Source organism: Lissotriton vulgaris, chromosome 12 (assembly GCF_964263255.1).
Source record: "Lissotriton vulgaris chromosome 12, aLisVul1.2, whole genome shotgun sequence".
NCBI lineage: Eukaryota > Metazoa > Chordata > Amphibia > Caudata > Salamandridae > Lissotriton > Lissotriton vulgaris.
This window is the reverse complement of record NC_141700.1, coordinates 326,828,099-326,847,653: the sequence shown is the minus strand read 5'-3', so window position 1 is coordinate 326,847,653 and position 19,555 is coordinate 326,828,099. Positions and strand designations below refer to the sequence as shown.

The 19,555-nt window shown below is 43.1% G+C and overlaps 1 protein-coding gene across 1 annotated transcript in view; it reads left to right on the top strand.

Annotated features, from left to right (window-relative positions):
- Positions 1-15,892, top strand: part of LOC147674031 (ninjurin-1-like) — a 282,026-nt gene extending 266,134 nt beyond the window's left edge. Inside the window, exon 4 of the mRNA XM_086946447.1 lies at positions 15,397-15,892. Coding sequence (XP_086802573.1) covers positions 15,397-15,544 — 148 coding nt within the window. The 3' untranslated portion in view covers positions 15,545-15,892. The remainder of the gene's footprint in view (positions 1-15,396) is intronic.
- The last annotated feature ends 3,663 nt before the right edge of the window (positions 15,893-19,555 follow it).

Below are 19,555 nucleotides of genomic sequence, written 5' to 3'. Positions count from 1 at the left end.
AGGTCCTTCAGCTGGTCCTCTGTGTGAGGACTAGCAACTCCTGATCGCATCATCCCTTATCTCCCCTTGTCACAAGATCCCCTGCGCTAACAATAGGGGAGGTGGGGCAATGGGTAAGGTAGCACCCTGCGGTGGGCCTTTAGTCATGATGTGGGCCCCAGGCATCCCAGCGGGCACTCTCCCATATCAAGCAACAAGCACCGTTCTGCAAGGTCAGTTTCTTTGACTATGACTCCCACTGTTCCCACCAAGAATGAATCGAGGGTGGTGCCACCTGGAGTTTTGGTATCCATATCTAAGTTTGCATTTACCCCTGATTATACTGTATGAAAGACTACCAAAGGTATATAATACCAAGTCCCTAGATGAAAAGACCCACCGCACTCTAATGAGAGCTCAAAAAATCAAGAGGGGTACCCAACCTCAGACTCTTCCAGGTGCAGGATCGGCCCGCCTGTGGACCAGGTTTTGCCAAGCGCAGGACATACACATCTACCAAGCGGCGGGACTCTCAAAGTGCTTTGTAGCACTGAAATTAGTGGCAACAGGTGCAGGTGGTGGTGCTGGCATCCTACCAGCTCCCTGGAATGCTGTGGCTCATAGTCCTTGGTCAGCACTGATCCCAGCGCAGCATGACCCCTCAAAGCACTTTGTAGCACTGCAATTAGCAACAACAGGTGCGGGCCGCCTCCCAAATCCCTGGGCCGGGACTCGTAGTCCTTGATCAGCGCTGCTCTCAGTACAGCGGGACCTCTGAAAGCGTTTCATAACCCTACAATTAGCGGCAACAGGTGCGGGCTGCCTCCCAGCTCTCTCAAATGCTACGACTCATAGTCCTTGGTCAGCTCTGCTTCCAGCACAGCCGGACCTCTTAATGAACTTGGAAGGGCTTCAATTAGTGGCAACAGGTCAGGCGATGATGCTGGCCACCTCCCAGCTCCCTAGAATGCAGGGGACTCGTAGCCAATGGTCAGCGCTGCTCCCAGCACGGCAGGACCTCAAATCCCTTTCTAGCATTGCAATTAGCTGTAACAGGTGCGGGCCATAGTGCGGTCCAGCACCCAGCTCCCTTGAATGTTGGGATCTATAAGGTGGTATGCTTCCACTTCCATCTGCTAAGAATAATATCAGTAAAGGCACTCTGGAATTATTTAATAGTACGCCAAGCGATAAGCAACTATCCAGCCAGTTACTCCAAATTTACCATTGGAGGGCTCTAGCAAATATGATCAGCTTTCAGAAGCCTACTAGGATCTCTAGAAAATCTTTGAGTTCATTATGAAATTGATGAAGAACACATTGGTTAACTCAGACCACATTCTGGAAGTGATTCTTTGGTCCTTGTACTCTGACAAAGATTTCAGTGGCACAAAGTTGCAAGCCAGAAAAGTTCTTGATGCCTGGTGCCTACAGACTAGTCCTCTGCTGTCCCCTCAGCCTATATCAGTTCCAGAAAAAGAAGAAATTGATTAAATGGAGAAACCCGGGCGTGTTCAACTACAAGAAACGCAGTGGCCTTGAATAAAAGACGATATGGGAACCGGAATGGAGTCTGAAGTAGTGTAATCATTAAGGAATATTTTCACTGAGGTCCAGCAAACTTCCCCAGCTCATGTGGGAAAGGTAGCCAGTTACCTTATTTTTAGTAAACAAGTACAAAAGGAACAGTCAGACTAAACCAAGATTGGAAAAAAGTGGAAATTTAAAAAGAGAAAAAATGTAAAACTCAGGAATTCAAAAAAAGTATATCAGATTTCAACCACACTCCATAAAAGTTAGTGATTTCATTTATGGTCTTCAAATTCAGAAAGCCTTCACTGCAAACTTTGGCCAAACTGCATACCTAAGAAATGTTGTTTGACTCAGCTCTTTCCTTAAATATAAGACTGAAAACTTTAACTCTCACTTCTGTTGCTCCAAAATATCTGGAGTCCAGGAAAAGTCTATACTGCGTCTAGGCAATTCCCACAAAATCAAGTGCCTTACATGAACTTGTTATTCAAACTTCATCTTGGGCAGGAGTCAAATTATAAATCTACATTAGAATTTACAGATCTCTTCTTCACTTTACCCAGAGCGAAAGCTTCTGAGTTCAGCAGATCTAAAATTGGTGTTGGTACAGAAAAATGTTCCTTATGACAGTACCAGAGTCGAGTTGTTGTCAAGTTTTGCCCCTGCTACTATCCTAAAGCATTGTCATTTCTTCAGTAGTAGAGATGTTGAGGTAAAGCTACTCACTTGGCTCAGATGTAGAGACACGAGGACGAGTACTGAGCCTTCTGTTTGGTCGATGAGCCTCCATTGTTCTGGGAGTGTCTACACACTCTCTAAGGATATCAGTTCAGAAACTTGGGGGCATATTACCAACAACTAGCGATAATTTTTGTCTCTAACTTGTTTAGAGACAAAAATTATCGCCGCACATCGGCGATTTTTATCGCAGATAAACCTTGCTATTAACAAGGTTTATCGCAAATGCGATAAAAAACGGCCGAAATGCATGAATATCGCTGAAAAGTCAGCGATATTCATGCATTATCGAGCAAATGCTCTTAGCCATGTTATCCACCTCCCATTGGATAACATGGCTAAGAACTGCTCAGGGCAGGTGTTAGCTTTTGGAGATATTCCCGCTTAGCGCGAATATCTCCAAAAGTTGGTAATAGGAGATAGCGATGTTAGCGACTGTTTTCAGTCTCTAACATCTTGGCACGCCCACTTTGCATCTCATTAGTGATAAATATCACTGACATGCAAAGTGGGGCCCAAGATGGTCGCTATCTCCTACAGGCTGTTGCTAACTGGTGTTAGCGACAGCTTGGTAATAGGGAGATAATTTTATCTCCGCTTTCTTGGCTTTTAAAGCCAAAAAGCGGAGATAAACCCCCTTGATAATATGCCCCCTAGTTCATTGTAGCCCGTACCGAACCAGGCTGATCATGGCTCACACTACTTAACGTAAGCACATAACCAGTAAAAGCTACATCCTCATTTTACCCTTAATTTAATGATAATATATATTTGGGAAGTGTTGAGGCTATTTACAAAATTTACAAATGAACAGAAGTCTGCTCCATTGTTAAAATTAAAGGCAGCCATAATTTGCATTCAAAAGACAGGGTAAAGTGGTAATTTCCAGATGGAAAATTATTTTTTTATTAGTATTCCCACTAAAATTTCCCCAAGAGGCTTTGTAATTAGAAAAATTGCTTGTTTACCTTTGATAAACTACTCATGGAATTACTCAACCAATAATCATTCGATAAACGCTGTATAGTGTATGAGATTTGATCCCATAAGCTATACTCCAGTGCCTGTCTATTCTAAGTTACTGTTTAATGTGAAAGTACCCCCAGGATAACACACTATTTCTTTCAATTTTTTCATTTATTTTTAAGACAACTGAAATTGAAAATGCTAATCATACCTTAATTCTCAACAATTTTAGGATTAATACTAAGCTGTCAAACCGTGCTTTGGAAACTTATGGAAATGTTCAAGTGGAGGACGCTTAGAATAGTAGGGCACACAAGCATGGAACTAAGGGGCATATTAGCAAGAACCTCTTTAAAATTATCGCTGTTTTAGCGGCAGGAAACAGCCGCTAAAATGGCGATAAAGGGCTTGCTAATATGCGTTATAGAATTCCAATAGAAGTCCAGGTTAGATGTCCTGCACATCTAACCTGGGCTTCTATTGGAATTCTATAAGGCATATTAGCAAGCCCATTATCGCCGTTTTAGCGGCAGGGATGGAATTTGAATGATGGTGATTTGGAAATACAAAAACCAGCACTTCCCTCCCCAAGATCTTATCCCCTTGCACTAATTTATATATTTCAGAGTATTGAAGTTGTTACAATCACACATTTTAAAACCAGTATGGTCATTTTTGTGAAAAGAATTTAAAAACATTGTTTATTCTCCACCGGGCATAACATTCTCCTTTCCTGCCTTAGAGATGAGCTAGAGCATGGCTTTTTTGTAGTGATTATTAGGCTGATCCGACCACAGCAACATAAGTTGCTCTGTAATTCATGCAAACCTAATATATATTTTGAAGAACATACGATCCAGATATAGATAGGGTGGCACTAAGGAGGAAACAAGTAGACCTATTGTGCTATGATTGGCCCAAACCACCTTTGTCATGAAAATAAAAGAGACTTTTGGCAAGTAATAGTTTTGAAATGTAGTTCAAAAGAAACACAATCAGTGAGTAACATTAGTCATACATACCTAAACATTAATCCTTACATCAACACTTCCATAAATCCTTTTGCTGTATGAAACAGTGATTTTCCAAACTTACCAAGAAGACGAGAGTACTCCAACTCGTATCAAAACCGGGGTGTCCAGTATGCACCATCTTGAAATACCTGTTTAAGCCCACAATCAATGACGGACTCCAACAATAAAAGCATAACAAACGTCAGCGCCATTTTAGAGTAACTATGATAGAGCAAGATCAGTAATTACATCATTTCACCCACCACCAAAATGTATGAAATGAATTTGGGCAAATTTTCTTGGTAAGTTTCGAATGTCGCTCTTTTAAATTCAGCAAACTGATGGTAGTGTTGTTGTAAGGGTAACGGGTTAGGTATGTATGAGTGATCTTACTCAGGAACTCGTATTATGCAAATGTAGGATTTGGGTTTTAGCTGGACCGTGTTCCATATTAACATGGAACACTTGAGTTTACAGGTGTTGGCACTGGAGAATGTGAGCTTGCAGTACGGTATGCATAGGGCTTATGTCTCATCCTGACTGTGGTTTATGGGAAATACGAGACACCTGAATGTACCGGAGTATGCAAATGACATAGAATATCATTTTAATATTGCACTGTCCTACTTGAGCTGTGTATAATTTGTTTTAAGAGATGATTAGTTATTCCATTACGAAATATTTTCCTTTTAGGTATAGGATTCGTACATGTGTACCATTAACATTGAGGATATATCTGGTGAACAGATACATTAGATGAGCCTTATGGATATGATGATATCTGTGATAAAGTCATCAGAGTAGTTTATGAGATATTTGAATATTAATATGCACCCTTTTAGGATCTATATGGTGGATGCTATCTTGACTGTAGACTGCTTTCTAAATATACCCTATTGCATTCTGAGTTAGGTAAGATTACTGAGCAACAGTGTTGATTATGAGGTTAGAATATTTATTCACAAATGGTTCATATGAATTTCACTTCTAAACTCTAGCTGGGTCTCACACGCAAAGAATTGAATCACTTTGCTGCCTAAACACAAATCTCTGTACATCCTCTAAATGTTCTTTCTCTTCCCCATTGTGTCTCTATGTATGCCCTCATGCCCTGGTTGGATTGTTTTGTGGCTCTATAACATAATAATCCAAATAACCTGACACCATTGTGGTGGAACATTTGATAGTGTAGTCTTGTACAACTTTTAATTTGTTGTTGTTGTTTGTTGTTGTAGCCATGAGGAAGTCATTGGTTGATGTACCTATATGACAAAACACATGTTGGCTACAGAACTGACAAGATTGCTGGATGTATGAGAAGATGAAAAAAAAAAAAAATGTAAAATACATTCTTAGAACATTTTGAAGGTGAATATTTCTGTGAAGCTGAGGAGTATTACTCAAACATATTTCCCCTCATTGAAACTCCCCTTGGAAGGCCCAGCATTTTGATGGATTCCCAGGTTTACCGGCCTTGCTAAATCTGAGAATGCGGCAAATTCATGGATAGATGCATTGGAACACCCATGGAATGGCTTCTCAGGGCACTGTAATGCAAGGCAGCAACTTGTACTACCTTATGTTACTCCAGATTTACCAAGCAATGCAGGGTCACGTAAGGTAGCCTTGAGTTGCTTGAATTGCATTGCATTGCCCTTGTAATACCATGCGTTACGCAAGGGCAATGCAGTACTATAATAAATCTGGCCCTTGATTTCCAGCAATAAGGTTAAGTTCCCTGTAATTTCACTTTATTGTATTTCAATACATGCCTCATGCGTCATAGTTCTATATACTGTGCAAGGTTGCCTGCGTTGTAAGGATTATTATATTTGTGCAAGAAGGGGGATCTTACTGCACAAAAACATTCCCCTGAGGCATTTTCCTCCTTCTATGTGTGCTGAAGAATGATATTTCTCCTCCTTCCGCCTCACATGGAAAGGCATAGCATTTTGGTGCATTCCCAGGTCTGCCACCTTTCGTAAATCTGGGAATGCGTCAAAATCCATGGATGTGTGGGAATCTTGATCTTTGGACTGGGTAAGAGTGGTCTGCTTAATTCAGACACTCTGTTCATCACCACCCCCTTTTCTGAATCATTCGTGTGGGAATACCCAAGCAACATCCATGGAATGCACAGAGAAATGCAATGCCACAATTTGAGCTGCGCTGCTTTACTCTGGATTTATGAAACCACTCAGTGCCACGCAAGGTGGCCTTGCGTGACTTCATAAATTGCATTTTGGGCTTGCATCACACATGCACCATATTGCGTGGGGCTAGCGTGATGCAGCCCACTCATAAATATGCCTCTTAATACAGTGTGAAGAACAAAAATGTGTGGCAACCTGATTAACATCGGAGTCTGCCATTTTATCATATTTTAAGTGATGAAGTAATGCTAAAGCACAACAACATTTTCAAGGGAGAGTGCAATGATAGCACGGAAAAAAGGCTTGTGGTAATGCAGATACACATAAAAAAAACATAGAGTAGCGATTTCAGTAAAAGTGCTTCTGCACTTGGTTACCAATTGTGAGAAACTGGGTATTTGTTGTAGTATCCCCCACTTTTTCCGCGGCTTTTGATGCAACTTTGACTGAGATATGCTTGGTCCCTGCTTACCAGTTTACCAGTATCAGTGGTCCTTCTCTAAAAATATACCACACTTGGCGCAACTTCAGCTACCCTTGTAAGCCCGTAGTAAGTGGTACTCCGGGAAACATCGTTTACAACGTGGGGATTACATCATGATGCCATTACATCGCGGTTTTTACAACGCAAGTCGTTACAACGACTTGCGCTGGATGGCGCTCTAGGACAAGGAATAGTACAATTTACCATCCAACACTTTCCCCACTGTATGTAGACTGAAGTTGGAATAGTAAATTATACTACTTCTAAGTCCAGCGCCCTCCAACGAAAGTCGTTGTAACGACTTGCGTTGTTAAAACTGCGATGTAATGTACCACGATGTAAATTTATGCGTTGTGACGTCATTCATCCGGTACCCCTGGTAACTAGGGAATGAGTACTGAAGAGGGTCCTCTGGGGCTGCAGCACTGGTTGTGCCCTGGTTGTGCCACCCCAGGGCTCCCTCACCAAGGCTATGCACTCTGTCACTGCAAGCTGCGTGTCTTGGTGCAGGAAAATATGAAGAGTTGACATGGCACACAGCTATATGTGCCATGCCTCCCATACATGGCATAAGATATAGGTAAGTGACCCCTACTGCAGGCCTTAAGTCACAAGGCAGGGTGTACTATATCATATGAGTGGGCATATCAGCATGATCAGGTATGCTCCCACAGTGTCCAGGCCCTTATGTGATGTTTTAAGTGAACAGGGAAGCCATAAAGAGTACATTAGCTGGATACTTGTCAACACGAGTTTCCTAGCTCCATAATGGCTTTACTGATTTCTAAGATGTTTGGTACCAAACACCTTGTCTTAATAAATCCTCACTGCTGCCAGTTTTGTATTTATTAGTAAATTTACACAAGAGACCCTATTAGAGTGTCCACTTAAACTTAACCAAACACTAGTGGGGTCTCTGTCCAGTTTTAACCAGTCTGTCTACCACTAGACATGTTTCTGACCTCATGGAGTGAGAGACAGTAATCCCAGAGGACTGAAACAATACCTGCTCTGGGTGAGGGTGTTTCAACCTCCTCAAGGACAGGATGGCCTTCCTGGTTGGGTAGCTTCAAAGGCAGGGCCAGATTTGAAATGGAAATAGTGGGGGAGGCCAAGCCCCTTTCCGGCATGACTTTGGGTGAGCAGTAGGGTCCCCCATTTAAGCCTGCACCACCACTTGGGTGGTCAATAAGGGTGTAAACACCCTAAATGTAGATAGCCCATTGCCGATTACAATTCTCCACTTGTAACTCTTCTAAATTCAGTATTTAGGTGGCTGCGTGAGACCTGAACTTCAGATTCATCGGACTAAAGAAAACCAGGACAAAGAAGACTCACTGGCCCAGAACTGAAGCCCTTCCGTAGAAGAAATAAGCACAAAACCCTGCAAGCTGCTCCAAGGATTTGACAATCACTGCCTGCTTTGTAGTCCTGAACCTGCAAGGACTCCAAGAACCCCAGAACACCTACAACCTTTAAGAAATCACTGAGAAGCTCCTTCGGAGTAAAGTTATCAATACCCTGCACAACCCAGGTACCGATCCCATGAAGTCAGGTTTGCCAGCAGCTTGCTCCTCAACGATGACCTCAGTGCAGCACTGAAGAAAGAAGAGGTACAGCAGCTCCAGGTGGAAATATCTGCCTCTCTGTTAAGTTTGGAGGAACCAGGTCTTACCAGGGCTGAGGCGTAACAATACCTGGGGGTACCCCCAACAGTGAAAACCAAGAAGAAGAGTCCACTCCAGACTCCCAAAGCACCAGAAGTAAGCACCCATCAAAGGATGTGGAGACACCTGAGATCCACTTCCTGAGTGGCCCAGTCATCCCGAGATCACCTTTTCAAGTTACCTACTCCTGACCACGAGGACCAAAAGATGCACAACGCCTGGCTGACCTGTTCGCTCTGCACCCGGCCCCACCAGCCACACCACCGACCAACTAGCTCTGCTCCCATGATCCCCAGGCCCTTACTACTTCCTCCCTCTATTGAGACCCACTGCACTTCCCTGTAAGTTCACCTTTGTAGTGGATTTTCAAGTGACCCCCTCATCTTTGTGCACCAGTTCCAAAACCCTCAGCACTCTGCTACCGCCCAATCCGGTATACAACCTTTACAACAAATCTTTTACCACGCACTACCATTACAACGCAGTCATTACAACGCAAACCATTACAATGCATTACACTGGGGGGCGCTCTAGGATAGGGAATACGTTTAATTTACTATCCAACACCTTCCCTAGTGTTCACGGGGACTGGAGTTGGAATAGTAAATTAAACTATTCACTATCCAGCACCCCAAAGCGCTATGCGTTGTAATGGTATGCGTTGTAAAAACCTCGTTGTAATGGTATGCGTGGTAAAAGTATGCGCTGTAACGTCATACATCCGCCCAATCCGGGTGCTCCTGAACTTTTCCTGCTGGAAGTTTAGACCTGGTCCCAACATCGACTTAAAATGTGAGAGCATTGCTTGATTTTATATGCCTTGTTCCTCTGGTTCCCCATTGATTCCTATGGTGCATATAATTGCGCACAAAAGTGATACATTGTCCGAACTTTGTAAAATCGTAACTCTGAAAGTACTTACCTTAGAACTGTGTCTACTTAGAAAAGTAGACATATATCAACGTTATTTTTATAAAATGGTCTCAGATTTATTCTTGAGTGTGTGTCTCATTTATTGCCTCTGTGAATACAACAAATGCTTAGCACTAACTTCTGATAAGCCTAACTGCTCTCCCACACTACCACAAAAAGAACATTAGAATTATCTGCATTTACCTCCATGTACCATTTGGAATTCTCTAGACTCTCTGCACAGTGCACTTCTTTTTAGTACACTATATAGAGAGCCAGCTTCCATCAACAATGAACCCTAAATCCATACTATTGTCTCCCCTGGGCATTTACCTTACAGTCTGCCCCCTAGCATAACTTAAATGACAGTAGCAGTCAGTAATGAACCCCTCAAAGTGTTGGGAGTTGAGTGTGGAGGAGATGTAACATGCCTTCCGCTCACTTATGACACATGTGTGCTTGTTGAGTGTCCACATTGAATCAAGAGGTAAACTATGACTGCAAAACTGTTTCCACAAGGGTTTCCTCCCTTTTTACCAACGTTCAGACAAAAAAAGGAGCATAACGTGCAGTAAAATCATTGTGTGACCTATGCAGACTTTTAATCACACAAATATGCAATTTACCTGGTGGCAAAGGCAGAACTTAAAGGTTGGAAGGTCCTGCCAGTGCTCACCACCAGCAGTTATTAAAACCTGGCTTTGAAATAAGTCCCTAATGGGCCCTATATTCAGGTCCTCACCCTTATAGGCAAAAACAGTGATTGATTTCTCACTCTTGGTCATTAGCACAAGCTGCCTGTGACTCATGACGACGTGGAGCCGTCATAAGTACCATAGCGCCATGCCCACCCACTAGCCCCACCCGGGCTGCGGCGGAATTCGCGGCACAGGGAAGGGGTTAATTATTCTCAATATTAGCACTATTGTTATGCATTCCCTGATAAAGATTGAAAATTAGTGCTGACATGTATTGACAAAGCTAATAAATCTTAAATATGTGTTTGTTGTTGTGTGATATGCTTTAATTCACAAACAGAAAGCTCCAAAAGAGGTACCCAAATACTGGTCTGCTGATCAGATGTAGCGCTGTGTAAAGCAGAGGATTTCAGTATTCACGCTTTAGGTCACACAGTTAATAGGATAGTATTCCTAGATGTTCTTATTTGGCAACACCCTTTTTAGAGGCCCCCCCCCCCCACTGTTTTCATCTTGCTAAAAGCACTGGGAAAAGGCAAATGTTTTTTGCACTATGTGATGCAGCAATATAGGTAGGTGAGCCAACAAAGTATCAGGGAGAGCTGAGTCAGAGCAAAGTCAAGGGTTTAGTTTGGGTTTGAGAGTCTGTGTATGAGCCGAGCCATACAAAACGTTTGCTGTGTAATTTGTGCAACAAAATACCAAAGTCTCAACAAAATTCATAATACAATATTTCTTTAACACATAGAGGCGTTTCACCTTAGTATATCAGATTTACTACATTGACAGGCATTTATTAAAAGTGACAGTTTTTAAACTTAAACTTAGAAATATTCATTCCCCCCTTCCCTGAGGACAATGCCATTAGTGAACTAAGAGGAAAGTCAGTTGTAACATGCACCCTATTTGTGGCATAGATTCTTATTATACATGGAACAATATTATCGTCTGGATAATCAAACACAATAGGGATATTTGTCAAGAACACACATTTTGTTCAATCAGCGAAGATGTGTTTGATGCCAGTGTTTTTTGTTTTCTCATTGTGCAATTCAGGTTGATGCTTTCGTAGGCTTTCCCTAGACAGCACATGTGCCTTCTCTGCGAGACATGTTGTTTACGTACAGAGGGCATACAGCCTGCCCATAGCTTACCATTTCTCAGCTTCAGTGTCACTCTTGTTTCCTTCATCTCCTTTTGTCACGGCATGCAACCGTCATGTCCTCTTCTTGTGTCTAGCCCTCCTCTGGAGCATGGACTAAGTATTTATGTCCATCCGCTGCTCCCGTTTTTGGAGATACTTTTTTCTTTGTGTTCAAACGCAGTATATGAGTGCTTATGCTTTCAGCGCATCTCCCATATCTTCATCCATGTAGCTGCTATTCCGTCCCATCCTTCTCTCTTCTATGTTGCTCCCCACCCCTACCCTGTACTCTACGCCATAGAAGCCATGGAACTTTACTCTATACCACTCTCCTCTAGGACATTGCACTCTATGTCACTGCACTCTATGACACTGCACTGTACTCTGCACCACTGTACTCTATGGTACTGCACTCTATGCCTCTGCCTTCTGCTATGCACCACTCTTCTCTATGCCACTGCATTCTACTTTGCAGCACTCTACCCTATTTCACTGTACTCTCTGCCCCTCTACTCTTCACAATTCTACTCTATGCCACTGCAATCTATGCCAATGCCACTGCAATCTACAACACTCTACTCTGCACCACTCTTCTCTATGCCACTGCACTTTACACCATACCACTTTACTCTAGGCCACTGCACTTAAGGCGTGCATTCTACGCCACTTTACTCTGCACCACTCTACTGTATGCCACTGCACTCTTCTCTGCACCACTTTACTCTACACCACTGCACACTACACACCTGCACTCTAAACCCTTCTACTCTACTCTATACCACTCTACTCTAGGCCACTGCACTGCATGCAACTGCACTCTATGACACTCTACTCTGCACCACTCTACTCTACCCACTGCACTCTATGCCACTGCACTCTACTCTGCACAACTCTACTCTAGGCCAGTGCAGAGTAGAGTGCAGTGGCATACAGTAGAGAGTAGAGTGCAGTGTATAGAGGCTCTAGAGAGTAGAGTGCAGTGTATAGAGGCTCTACACCATTGCACTGTATACCATTGTTTCTATGCCAATGTAATCTATGCCAATGTGTTCTACTCTGCATCACTGCACTTTACACCACTGCACTCTATGCCACTGCAGTCTACTCCACTGTAATCTACTCGGCTCTACTCTACTCTGTGCCACTGCAATCTACCCCACTGTACTATATGCCATTGTAATCTACGCCTTTGTACTCTAAACCACTGCACTCTTCATCACTCTACTCTGCGAAGCTGCACTCTGCACCACTCTGCTCTGCACCACTCTACTCTATTGCACTGCACTATATGCCACTGTACCCTACTCTGCACCACTGCACGCTATGCCACTCTACTCTGCACAACTGCATTCCATGCCACTGCACTCTATGCCACTGCACTCTACACCTCTCTCCTAAACTCTGTACCACTCTACTCTATTTTACTGCACTCTATGCCACTCTACTCTATTCTATTCTGCACCATTCTTCTCTGCTCCACTTTACTTTACCCCACTGCACTCTATGCCACTCCACTGCACTCTGTGTCACTGCACTATAGACCACTGCACTCTACATCACTGCACTATAGCTCACGGCACTCTACTCTACAACATCACACTCTACACCACTCTACTCTACTTTGCACCTCTCTAGTCTAGGCCACTGCACTCTGCGACACTCTGCTCTGTACCACTTCACACAACTGCATTGTACTTCTTGCAGTTTATGCCCCTGCACTCTACGGCACTTTACTCTGCACCACTCTACTCTATGCAGTGCATTCTGCTCTACTGCACTATTCTCTGCACCACTCCGCTCTAGGCCATTGCACTCTACACCACTGTACTCTACACCACTGCATCCCACACCACTACACTCTACACCACTGCATTCTACTCTACAGCTCTCTATTCTATGCAACTACACTCTACACCACTGTACTCTGCACCACTGTACTCTACTTCACTGAACTTCACGCCACTGTGCCAGTGTACTTTAATCTGCCACACTGTATACTATGCCACTGCACTCCATACCGCTGCACTCTACTTCACTCTACTCTTCTCTGCAACATTCTATGCCACAGCACTCTATACCACTTTACACTACAACACTCTACACTACTTTGAAATCTTAACTCTACCACACTGTACTCTACTCTATGCCACTGCACTCTGCGTCATTGCACTCTTTTCCATTTCACCCTACTCTGCACCACTGCACTGTACACCACTGCACCCTCTGCCAAGGCACTCTATGCCTATGCACTCTATTCTGCACCACTACACTACACACACCACCACAATCTATGCCACTGTAATCTATTCTGCATCAGTCTACTTTGTGCCACCACACTCTACACCACTGCACTCTATATTACTGCACTCTATACCACTCTACGCCACTGCACTCTACTCTGCACCTCTCTACTCTGTGCCACTGCACTCTTTGCTACTCAAAGCTGTGACACTGCATTCTACACACTCTACTCTGCACCATTCTACTCTTCACCACTCCACTCAATGCCACTGCACTCTACTCTACACCACTCTATGCCACTGCACTTTACTCCACACCACTTTACTCTACGCCACTTTACTCTACGCCACTGTACTCTAGTGTGCATCACTCTACGCCTCTAAACTCTCCTATACTCTGCATCACTGTACTCTATGCCACTGCACGCTATGCCATTGCACTCTATGCCACTCTACTCTTCTCTGCACCACTTTACTCTGTGCTACAGCACTCTATGCCATTCTACTCCATGGCACTCTACTCTACACCACTGCCCTCTACATGACTCTACACTGCCCCACTTTACTCTATCCCACTCCACTCAATGCCAATGCACTCTAGGCCAGAACACTCTACAACACTGCACTGTACACCACTGCACTTTACTCTACACCACTCTACTATACTTTGCACCACTCTACTCTGTGCCACTGCACTTTATGACTCTCTATTCTACAGCATTCAACTCCACTGCACTCTAACCCAGTGCACTATATGCCACTATACTCCCCATCACTCTTCGTCAGTGCACTCTACAACACTGCACTCTATGCCACTCTACTCTGCACCACTCTACTTAACCCCACTTCACTCTAACCATATCACTCAACATAACACTACTCTATGCTACTCTAGTCTACGCCACTCCAAGCCACTCTACGCTTACCACTTTCACTCTACTCCACACCACTCTAGTCTAGCCCACTCCACTCAACTCTACCCTTTGCCAAGCCCCTCAATGCCATCACACTCTACACCACTCAGCTCTATTTGCCACTCTACACTATTCCGCTGCGCTCTACACCACTGCACTCTACTCTATCCTGTCCCACTCTATGCCACTCCACTCTACACAACTCAACTCTACACCACTCTACAGCACCACACTCTTCACCACTCCAAGCCACTCTACTCAATACTAAACCACTCCATATTACTCTATGCCTTTGGTGTGATAAGTGTATTTATTGAACTCTATGTACTAACACGAAAACATGAAGTAACTGAACACAAAATGCACCGACCTTTGCTGTTAAACAGAAGAGAGAACGATGTCTGAATTAGACACCGGCAACCAGCAAACCTGGACTCAGCTTTCCCACTCATCCATTACTTCACTGTTTGAGGGTATAAAGAATTAATTAATTCCAGGATCTGTGAGCAGAAAAAAAAGCTCAGTTAATATAAAATATCTTGCTTCACATTTAGCAACCGTTTAGGCCATGCAAATAGAGAACTTGATTAACTGACAGATTTTGGATAACCTGTGGTAACGTCATTTAAATCAGTGTTGCAATTATATGTACTTAATTGATGCATTGAGAAATGTCGAAAAATAGGTGTTGTTTCGTTTTAAAGAGCTTCTATCATGTTTTTTTTCATGTCTTTGTTGCCTGATTTACAACTTTCAACGAATATCTTTAGCCTCTGACTCCCAGAGCCAAGCCAGATCCGGACTCTGCTCTCGGAAGCTGTCTCTGTTTCCCCTAAAAATTCAGTACCTTCTACGCCCTTGTTTGAAAACGCTGTACTTGAAGAGGGAAAAACACTACTGTTAACCAGTGGGAATGCTTTCATCAATTTTCTGTGTGCTTTTTTCTTTCTTTTAGAGTTCACCTGCTGAATAACATTGTGACTGGGTTAATCCTGGTTATCACGGCCGTCAACGTGTTCATCACGGCCTTCTGGTACTCCTCACCTCATTTAACCCCCGAGGAGCAACACGTCCTGGCTGCAGAGAGCGGTCCTGAATGCTGATAGGATGTTGACTGCATGCGCCGTGCTCTAGGCAGGAAGTGCTACCATCTCCCACAGCCCTTGAAATCTCCATTTGTTATGAAGCCTTCTTACAACGGGAGTTCTGCTTACAAACCCAGTATAATAACATACGGGATACATGCTATACACGCGGATGACGAGGGAACTAACTCTTGCGTTTGACATACTGGCATGATGTTTTTCGGATTATTTTTCTGGCAACAACATACATGCGTATCAGATCAGGACTGTAGACTTATTTGGTTATTTACATTTTTCACGGTTTTATTTGTGTGTTCATAAATTATGTAGGTCAAGGTGGTACTGAATAAATGATTATTATTATTATTTTTTTGTTATTCGATGCTGCTTTGTAGCTGTCTATTTATAAATTGTCATTTAATTAACATCATTTAACGGTTTGGTAGTGGTGCGCAGTAGCCATATTCTGGCCTCATTTACCTCGCCTACTACCCAGGAAGGTCAAAGGTAGAGTCAGCTTACACTATAAATGTTTGTCGGGCTACAAATGGGAAATCAATATTTTGTGTATGCTGCCCACATGTGGATGATTCTATGCATTACTGTCAAATTATCAAACCTCCAAATATTGACCTACACAAAAATCAGCACCATAATACGGTTGCAGCGGAAGCAATATACTGGTTTCGTAGCACTGGGCCCATACGAGTAACTGTTTTTACTCAGAATGATTCTATACCTTCACCCACAGAGGCGATGATACTCTGATAGACCTTTCTTTGTTGTAGTGAGGGGTGAGAAATCTGGATGTTTCACTGTCTGCCACCCAATAAGGACCAATAATTGGCAGCCAACTCACAAATTGGCGATCATGTTCAAATATAGTACTCTCAGAATCATGCTATCAAAAAGTATTGCAATGGAAAGACCCAACGTCCTAAAGAAGTTTAGTCCAACAAGAACTATGCAAACTAAGAGCTCTGTTGTTGCTACACAAATCAAGAGCAAACAAGCCTGATGTTCTGGAAATATTCTAAAACTTTCTCTAGCAGGCATTTAGAAATCATAAAATTAAAAGCACAGATTCTGCAGAAAAAACGTTAAGACAATAAAAGACTCGGACAAATATAGATAATTTGGTTATGGTATTAAAGATCCGACATCAATGCATATAAGTAACATTTTAAGAAACTTAGTCTTGAGTTTAACAGCTGGAAATATAAAATCACACAGCTAGGCGAAGTAGATATAGGAATCCATAAAGAGGATGGTTTAGAATTAATAACTCTTACCACCAACAAAGGCAGGAAGATGGTTCACAAGGGTTCTTTTAGCATGGGCAAAAAGATTAAGTTAGAGTTACCACAATCATCAATTCTTGCAGTATAAAATGATATCTAAACATTTAATTGCAGAACACACTCTAGGTGTGGCAACGCTACGCAGGTTCTGCACATCCTTTTCGAATAAAAAGTTGCAATGATTAATGCAGTTTGCCACATATACTAATATGTTATGTGTGAGTCCACGTGTTAGGAAGACAGGCAACACCATGAATCAATCTTCAGCATATATGTTACATACCTACAGCCGAACTGGGACCAAAAAGAAGTCAGCCTGTGGAAAAAAATTCAGCCTTTGTGCCTGAGTTTCTGTCCGATGGAAGTCCCTCAGGTGAGGTATTCCTGTGTGTCGTTTGCTTCTCAGAGTACTTGTGGCAGAAGTCCTGTACTGCTGTTGGGTTATCGAATAGCTGTGGTCTGCTTCTTAACTCCATCCAAAGACATGCAGGATATACCATCTCATAGGGGAGACCGAGGATATGCAGTGTGGCCTTGGCACCGGTGTATTGCGGTGCGTTTCTTGGACCATTGCACTAAAGTCTCAATATAAAGAGTCAAATGAACCTTGCCAAGGGAGTGGTCCCTTTTCTCTAGCCAGGCGCAAGACTGTGTCCCGGAAATGGAGCAGGCATGCGATGAGTGGTTGCGGAGGGCATCCAGGCATCAGGCAAGGTCCAAGAGAGTGGTGAGCCCTCTCCACCAAAAAGGTGGATGTGAGAGGTTCTTTGCCAAACAAGTTGACCAGGAGATGTTTCACAAATTGATCCAGGCAGCTGGTGTTCATGGATTCCGGTATACCCAGGATGCGTATATTGTTGTGTCTACTTTTTGCCTCTAAATCTTCATTCTTCATTGCAACTGTCTTTAGAAGTCTTTCCAAATGGTCTATCCTCTTGGCCAACTGGGCCGCCCCATCCTCCTGATCTGAAACCCTGCCCTTCATAGTATCCAATCTCCTTTCATGGTGGTCCAGAGGTACAATCACTGAGTCTAGGTGCTTGTCCAGGGTATTAAAGCGGCTGTCCAGAGCCCTAAAGCCTGCTCTTAACTCCATCATGAGGTCATCAGTACTGGATAGGGCAGCAGTGAAAGCATCTAGCGCCCCCTCTGCTATTGCCAGACTAGGGTCTTGTTGAATGTTAGCCTGCGCTGTTTTAGGTCACCTTGGACTATAGCACATGGAAGTGTGAAGTCACGGTGTCAGCCAGCCCTATGGTGCTGCTGCACAGCCTGCCCCTTGTGCACAACTGGGCATGGAGCATCGCCCATCTCTCAGAGTGGAACTGTCAATGGCAGAGGGGGTCTCTCGCCGTGATCTACAGCCACTGCTTGCAGAACCAGTTACCAAGTGGATGTGCAGAGAAGGTGCAGCAGTGGTCTCCTTACTGGACAGGGATAGGGTGCAAATCAATTTTATGTTCTACTTCAGGTAAATTCTAAAATGTTAGTTTAGGAGGTGAAATAGATTTAACTGTCACATTACCTCACCCATTTTCTACTAAACCTATACATTTATTTTCAGTTCTCCCTATTTTAGGTTAGGTTATTTCTATGTGCATAAGCTATGTCCACTGATTCTGTTGGTCTAAATACATAGCCCATAGTTTCCGCTAGTGAAGCTTCAGGATGTGGCTTTAAGCTTTTTAGTACAGGAAGTTCAGAAAAAAGAGAAAATCTTCATTTGAATAATATTACTGCAAGCGATCAGTACCATAAAATAAACTTGTTAATAGGCTGCAAGAAATCCCAGATGTTAACGGTAGACTATGACAGGTAACACCTTCAGCAACTGATGCAGGTAATTGCATACATACGTAGCAATCACTAGCATCCATTGTGTCAATGTATTCATTTCATAACCTAGTGTAGACATTTAATGAAGGATCAGTTTTTGAAATATCAAGATGCAAAGTTTTTTCATTCCAAGCAGTAGAATCAGTGCTATTTGTTTTGACAGTTTTAAAAGATGTTGTAAGCTTAGGATTTTCAACTGGTACATAATGCAGCAAGTTAAAAATAAGAAGCAATGCAACTAGTATACTCCCCTCCTGCTTCCCAATCACTTGTCAGCCTGCAGCACCTAGACTCCTCTAGGCATTTCTTTGTGCATTATAAAAATCAAATCAAATCAAATGATGCTTCTACAATGCCTGCAACTGTACAAATGGCATAAGCAGCTTCCAGATGTCCTCCATTGTCTCGCAAACAGTACCCATCAACAAACAACAAATGATCAGATTCAGACAATGGTTCCTCCTGTATATCAAGTCTGGGCTATGTACATAACTCAGTCACATCCAAGCAATCATGTTCAACTTCATCAGTTACAGTTTTATTTCCAGGCAATGGTGTTATGTTCTCTGTGCCCAAAAGTATTTGTTCATACTTTGTAAGACAACTATTAGTGAAACGCCATGTCGAAGTATGGGTCAACAGTATTCCCATGAGTGAGGCACAAACACAGTCAGTAAATGTCCGATGACTATGTTTTCACAGTGCTCAGGACGCACACTTGCAGAAGCAACCGCTTTCAAACTTCCTTGCAACGCTGCAGCTACAGGATCAAGAGTCGCAGAAAAATATGTGACAGGTCTGCCATTGCTTCTGTTCATCTGTGCCAGTACCGAAAGAGTGCAGTCTTCCCTTTCACTACAAAACAACACAAAGCATTTGTTCTAATCAGGCA